The 7,523-nt window shown below is 36.2% G+C and overlaps 1 protein-coding gene across 1 annotated transcript; it reads right to left on the bottom strand.

The window, feature by feature from the left end:
- Window positions 1-290: 290 nt before the first annotated feature.
- Window positions 291-6,157, bottom strand: LOC113777546. Its single transcript, XM_027322662.1, has 6 exons — window positions 6,033-6,157; window positions 4,935-5,142; window positions 4,492-4,568; window positions 1,832-3,547; window positions 1,531-1,699; window positions 291-1,242 (listed from the first exon to the last, which is right to left on the bottom strand). The coding sequence occupies exons 2-6, from the start codon at window positions 5,014-5,016 to the stop codon at window positions 575-577; spliced, it is 2,712 nt and encodes a 903-aa protein (XP_027178463.1). The 5' UTR covers window positions 5,017-5,142; window positions 6,033-6,157; the 3' UTR covers window positions 291-574.
- Window positions 6,158-7,523: the final 1,366 nt, after the last annotated feature.

Raw genomic sequence — 7,523 nt, 5'->3', positions numbered from 1 at the left:
GTTTTAGACAAACTCCCAAAAAACTCAGGTTCCAAACAGGCCCTAAGTTTTCTGCCTCGACTACTTTATTACAAAGACTTCCCGGGCTAGGAAATCATAAGGCTTTCTATTTTCTTGGTTTGCATGTGTGTGAGATAGATTTTGTCCCAAAGGTCAGCAACATTTACAGAAATGAACGCGTACTCTCAAGATGGACTTCCTTGAATTCTTGCCAGTGGATTCGTTTGCTGGGCTAAGCTGTTGCTGTATTGGCTTCTAAAACAACCAAACTTTGTATTTGACAATTGATGAACTCATTCAAACGAATAAATAACACTGAGTGACCAAAAAATATATTCCTATACACCAACCAATTTACATCACAACCCCAGACAGACCTAAGTCCTATACAAACAACAAAAAGCATCCACAAATAATACTACCGTAAACATTCAACTATGTCTATATTAAGTGCTTTCGGGTAGTGAAAGAATTCATTTTTGTCAGCTCAATTAGGCATACCAAGAAATTGGCATGTTACTCGAGTAGTCAAGTCTCAGTTTTAGAGCAGCTGCATTGCTTTGGTAAGAAGAATTCACAAGGCTCCACATGCACAGGATTTTTCTTCCATAAAATTGGACTGTAAATCCTTGACCATTTCATCAACTAGATCTCCAAAAATCTGAGATTCCGTATCCTTTCCTAGAGCGTTGACATCATCATCCATCAATCTAGACCATGGAGAGGACTGCAGATCTCGAGCAACCATCATATCAAGAGAATAAAAAGATTTGTCTGGTGGGGGATGTACATAACCACTGATAATTTGCCACACTTGATTCGATAACTTCCTTCCACGTAATGGCCGCACGGCAGGATGACTGGCCTTTCTCATGAATTTAGACATTGACACAGGTGGTCCAAGTACATTTGGAAGTGCTTCATTCAACAAATCATACAGTATTTTATGATTTGACTTCTCACCTTGATCCTTAATGGACCCTTCATCATCCTTATTCCTATGTTTGTAAGATTCTTCCACTTCTTCAAATACCTGATTGGTGATAGGCCTTCCAAGTAGGTCCCATTTTGCTAACGCTTTATCACATGAACCATCATACAAACCGGAAAACAGAAGCAAATCTCTAATATATGCTTCCATTGGGTCTTCAATCTCAATGATATCAGTTTCCATTGGCTGCTCATCAATAATAGCATCCTTGGAACCATCAGTTTCGAGTTCATTCAATTGCCTCCTTAGCTCTGTGTTATCAATGAACCAAAATACTGTTAGCATCTGAAAAGAATTGTGCTGTTAATTATTGTTTTAAACTCCATGCAACCTTGTATTTCAGGCATACTTTGCAAATCACAAGTAATATACGAGAAAACTATCCAAGTGCTGTATCTTTCACTACAGAGAGTCAGTTTGCTTCAAGAGACCAAGCAAATGCAACTACTTGATCTACAAACTAATAGTAATGTCCTAATAGCATTTAGAGATCGTTGAAGACAATTGAAGCAATTGTCTGTTCAATTGTCTACACTTACCTTTTAAATTCGATCTGATCTCTCTGAAAACGTTTGGCATCATGCTATCCTCTACCGATGCTACATCTGATACTGATGTTGAGCTAAAATACTCTGCTGGCCTCCAGTACTCTTCATGAACACTGCTGCACACAGATGCAGGACTTGGAGGCACCTCGGTAGGATTTTCCTAGATTCATAAGACACTATTAACGTTAAGTCACAACTCACCCTCAATGGGTTTGTTCACAAGAAACCTTTTTATTGGAAACATTTTTCATTTGGAAGGAAAAATTGAAAGAAGAATCAGAAAGATCCTTACATGTCTATCATAAAAGCTCATCATCATGCTTGGCCGCCTCAAGAAATCTTTCACACAATCCGGTTTATTATCCTGTTGATCCTCTAAGGATTGGATCTTTCTACCAAAGAGCCTACCTTTAAGTGTAAAACTGTATTTGAGACTAGTAACTTTTTCTCGGAGATTGAACTTTTCCTTTTTTCTCTTTTTCACATTCAATGTCACCTTTTCGAATGCTTCATGCTTTCTTCTGATCTGAGCCCCAGTCACCATGTGCCGGTCCTCAAGGAGCAGCTTCCCAAATGATGTTCCCGATACTGGGGCAGACAAAGATCTAATGAGGTTCCTTGGAGATAATTCCTCATGAATCTCTGTATTGTCATTGGGCTCCCGTCTGAAAGATCTGCTTTGAAAATCTGATTCATCTTTCATGCCATCCCAATACCTCAATTTATTTTTTCCACTCAAGACTTTTCTTGATTCTTCTGTTCTTCTCCTTCCACTACTCAACATTGATGATCTTGTGCTTCCTTGAGCAACAACAGGTACACCTTGATGAATTTCTTCCTTCAGAACATTTCTCAACCTTTCTGCCAAGAATCTTCTTGTATCTCTGCTAATGAACTCAGGAGAACCCATTCCATTGAACTGAATTTCACTTCTATAAGACCTTGTAGATTCTGAGCGAAATAAGTTCATTCCAAGGTCCCTAGTAACACTTTCTCTGACCTGTTTTGCTATACGTTGAGCTATCTGTTTAGGATCTGATGGCTTTTCGCTATATGGTGTTTCGATTCCCCCTCCTCTGACACTTGTGCTTCTTTTAGAATTTCTACCTTGCAGCTCAGATTTCAGCCTTTCCTTGACCTCCTCAAGAAAATCTTCTATACTACCCCGCTCTTCTGAAATACATGGAGAACTTGCCCAAGACTCTTCACAATTGCCCATTGTATCAGGACCAGGCCTCAGAATCACAATTTTTGAGGGTCCAGAGGCAGCATCAAATTCCTCACCAGAATTCACTAAAGGAGGCAGCTTAAAATCCACACTAGGTGTTCTTTTCCTTGCATTAACTGACTCCAGTTGCCCAGCTGTAAAAGACTTCATTTTTTTGTTATGTAAATAATCTCTTTCAGTTGCTGCCATTCTACCCTCATTTAGTTCAATGGGCTTTTCACTTTCCATCTTTCTAACTGAATTTGCATAAAGAACCATCTTTTCCTTATTGAGGTTCTCCTGAGCAATCCACTGGCTTGGAGTACAATCAAGTTCGATGACCTTAGAACATTCCTTCATCCTTGCCAATTGCCATGCTTCAAATTCTTTTTTAAACTTCTGTAGTTCCTCCTCTTGAGGATGTTCACGAGGTCTGGGTTTATCCAAAATTGCATTGTCATTCCATCGATCGGGATTCATTCCTTCAATACTGTCAAAAGAATTGAACTTCTTGTGTCTGGAAGACTTTGATGCATAAGGAACATGACCAATTGAGGCATTCTTCAAAAGGTTCTCTTGACAGAAGTTTTGTGCATGCAGTTCATTCTTTTTCTCAACTTTCTGTGCAACTGGTTTTGTTTCTGATGGTAACATATCTACTCCCATTAAACGGGCTATTACACTCGGTGCATTATTTTTGGTGTTCTGTTTTCTGTATATTTCTTCACTGATCAGCTTTTTCATTGGAGCCTCAGTTGAAAAATGGTTCTCAGGCCAGTTGTATGGCACATCATATTCAAACTGCAACAAATACGAAACCTTGAGTGAAATTGCACAACATAAATTGTGATACACCAGATTCCAGATAAACATTATATATATGCCCTTTTAAGCTTGAAGGATGTTTTAGAAGTGAAAATCTGAAACTTGACATAAATCTGGTTGCAAAGATGCAACTAATATCATGAAGTAATAAAAGCTAAGTGGATCTGTAAAAAAATAAGCCTTACCAGTAAATATTGGTATTCCTTCTGATAGACAGTAAAATATGGACAAAACAATTAACGTGAAAAAAGAAGCAAGAAAATAAAAGTCAATCCGATAAATATATGCTAACTCTCAACTGAAAAGCCAAAAGAAATGTGACAAATATCTGTCAACTCTCATTCCATCCCTCTTACCCTAGCTCTTCAGAAAAGACAATTAATTAGCTTGTTTCCATGTTATAAGAAAGACCACCAACAACACTATATAAGCGAAAACTCCAGGTACCTACCCCAAAGAGTGGAAAGTCCAAAATTGGGAGATAACAAGCCTATCAAAAAGTCTAAAAGCCTTAAGTCTCTCATAATTTGAGATACACTAAGAATAGTGGATTCAGATTTGCAGAACATAGTAAGATACAATCCATACACATTGCTTTTCATACATACATGACCGCATCCACATGTATTGTGGAGATACAGGTACATCTTTTAGTTACATGCTAAGGTTAAGAAGGATCTAACAGAGAAAGTTGAATATTGACTGCACCCTTAATCACCTCTTCTGCCTCTCCTAAACACTATTCTTATGATTACTCCAGACCTTAATGTTCCAACTTGACCTTTACATTTTCTGCTTTACACTGCTCATATCAATTGACTACAACATCTTTGTACCTGAAAGTTCTTTAGCGGGAAACGATTAACAAGAAAATGGGAATAGAGAAATCTTTAAATGCAATAAGTGTGATTAAGTTGTACCATTCTATTGTCTTCACCATGAAAGCTCTGGGAAGTTTCTACTGGCAGCTCCAAGCTGTTTCGAGGTGCCTCTAAACCTGCGGACGAGTTTACAAAAGCAATATAAATCTCGTGAGGAAACAATATGTAAAATGTGTTTACTTTCAAATAAATTAGAAGTGGCCACTTGATTTTTCTAAGGCATCCAACTGAATTAGCAAATTCTTAAACAACAGAATGCACGGCCTTGAACCAAACGTGGTAAAGCAAGAGCTTACAGCACAGCAGTAAACCCAAGGAGTCCAAAACCAATCACCTTAGTGAGTTGAAAAAAAGCCCAAAAAGAGACAGTAATTTTCAGTTGAAACAATAAAAATTCAATTAAGTGGAGCCAACATAAGCTATAGAATTATAGCTAGTTCTAGCACACCATCTGCCATCTATACTTCGTACAATATACTCACCATCAACCTGTCTTTTTTGTGTAACAACTTTCTTAGCCATGTTGCCTTGATTATAGTCAATGACGTGGAATAAACTTCCCATTCAGGCTGTGGGACAGCCCAGAAACTCCAATTTTCCTAGGAAGGCATCTCAGTATCATTGCATAAAACGAAAAGCTACCAGATGTCATCAAACAGAAAGCACCCCTCAAAATTGGTTAAAAAAAACCTGCAAATCAATGAGATTGAGTAGATTAACATTGGAAAACAAAATCATTTTGCCTGATATATCATTTTTCTTTAGAAGCTAGGCGATTTCATTTTCCATTTTAATATAACAAAGTTGAAAAGCGCCAAGTATAAATGACATTTTGTATTACAAATAGCCACACAGTATTTTCTTTACTTTTATCCTCAAAAGCAACTTCCAAGTTCAGGTTAAAGTTCCTCTTCAGATTTTGGCATGCGGTTCACGGACTCAAGTATAAAAGTTAAACACTTGATGAATAATAATTAGTTAAATACATGAACTATGCACCACAAAGAAATAATCTACCAACCTGAAAATTGCAGTTAATTGTATCATGGGTGAAAACCTGAGAATTCCCAACAGTATGTAGTGATCCAAAATTCTATTCTTTTTCCTATATCTTATACGTTTCCAAGCTAATAAAGTGACGTTATTGCAGGTAAAAGTAGAAAATTTGACTGATCCAGCAAATGCTGTAGTGCACATGATTTACCGACTACAAAAAGTTCATGCCATTATAGAAATGAACAACTCTAAAACTAGTACACTAGAAACAGAAATCCAAGCACAACGACCACGCAAAATTTTACTTATACAAGCATCATTCCTAACTTCAGTGGAATGATCAATTTTCAACTTCCAACAAAAGAAAACATGAATACCAACCCATCACACAAATCCCACAAAAGTGAAAATAAACTTTTAACAACGATCAAGAAACACGAAAGCAGCAGGCTCATGACAAATTCAAAGATAAGCCCAGACGAAAACTCCTATAAGACACTCGAATTCATACCATCAACAGCAAAATTTAATCTTTTGAGAATCTGGGATGGTACAATGATGATTAAGCACAATCTGGGACTTACTTAATAAATCAGCAGAAGCTTAATGCTCGGGCAGAATCAAAACTTTCAGGGATTCTTGTAAAAGGAGTCAAATTTCAGCCATAACAGTTGTAAGAATTTAGTTAAGACTTTGAATTTGGATAGAGAAGCAAAGAAAGAGAAGAGAGAGAGTTCTGTATTTGACAGAGGAGAAATGCATGAAAAGTGTGTACCGTGGAATGAGAAGAAAGAGAAAAGGAGAGTGAGTGAAAGAAAAAACAAATAATACAAATACTGATAAGTATAATAACAACCATTGAGTGAAAAAAGTTCGCCTTTTAGCATGAGAGTCCATTGCGGGAATAATCACTCGCTCGCCTGCACACGATCAAAAAGGTCCTCTCTCTCTTTCTTGTTTTTCTGTTTTCTGGTCTGTTTTGTTTTTTGTATTTCCTTTTTTTTTTTCTTTTTTTTCTCTTTTAAGTTGTTAGGATAGAGATCAGGTACGTAAATGGACCACCATAAGTATGTTGAAAAAATTGCGGGCTTCAATTTGACAGCTTCGTTATGTTGTCTTCGGCCTTTTTTGACTTGGTGTAGCATCGACCCGGTTTTCATGTATCACGTTATTAGTGTTTGGATTGACATTTTTTCCAAAAAAAATTTATTGCATCCTAAATATTTTTTTTTCCCAATTATTTTTTTAAACTTTTTTTTTATTTTCACATGCATCATATCTCAAGAAGTGTTACGATATTATCTCAAAAAATAATTTTCCACATAATCATCGATCCAAATGGACTAAATTGTTAAAAGTCAATTATGGAACACGAATTTTGGTAAATATTTCAACCAAAGATATGCTTGTCCACTGCCCGGTCACTCATTCTTTTGTCAACGTTCTCTTCCATTGCAAATATGGGTCATAAAGAGATAGGAGAAGACAAAGATCAGAAAAGATTATCTTAATTCAACATATCGTTTTAATTGAACTTGATATCATATATGTTTCTAAAAGGTTGGTGGGGTAAATTTTAGAATAATTCTTATATAAACTGACAATGTATACACTATTACGGTTGGATGCACGATACATATACAAAATTTGGATTTCAAATTCAAATTTAAATTATGTGTCGTGCATCTAATGATAAAAATATATATATTGTCCGTGTATAAAAAGTTAATGTTAAATTCTTATTCGTTTGCATCTTAGATACTTTGTGAAATTGAGAAAATAGTTGAGATCACAAGCCTAATTATAATTGTCTTTGACAAATCATAAAAAATTGGATTAATTTCAAGTTGTGATCCTTTGCTTGTTTTTGTCGTTTTAAAAACAAACGAACATGCTTGTATTTTAGACTCCACTTTTGAACAGAGTTTTATTATACTGAATCACGGACTTTATCATTAAATTGTCGAAAAAAAAGGAAAAATTTATTAAGCTGCAATGGGAGGACTCAAAAAGTAGACGACTAGATGCAAAAATGCATTAGATCTATAAAGCAATCCCATTTGAAATGGGATGCA

Source organism: Coffea eugenioides, chromosome 7, assembly GCF_003713205.1.
Source record: "Coffea eugenioides isolate CCC68of chromosome 7, Ceug_1.0, whole genome shotgun sequence".
NCBI lineage: Eukaryota > Viridiplantae > Streptophyta > Magnoliopsida > Gentianales > Rubiaceae > Coffea > Coffea eugenioides.
This window is presented reverse-complemented; position numbering and strand designations above follow the sequence as displayed.

Coding starts and splice junctions, on each gene's coding strand:
- LOC113777546 (XM_027322662.1), bottom strand. CDS start 5,016: ATGGGAAGTTTATTCCACGTCATTGACTATAATCAAGGCAACATGGCT. Junction 1,700..1,831: donor TGAGCTTTTATGATAGACAT/GTAAGGATCTTT, acceptor TTATGAATCTAG/GAAAATCCTACCGAGGTGCC. Junction 1,243..1,530: donor GATCAGATCGAATTTAAAAG/GTAAGTGTAGAC, acceptor TTGATAACACAG/AGCTAAGGAGGCAATTGAAT.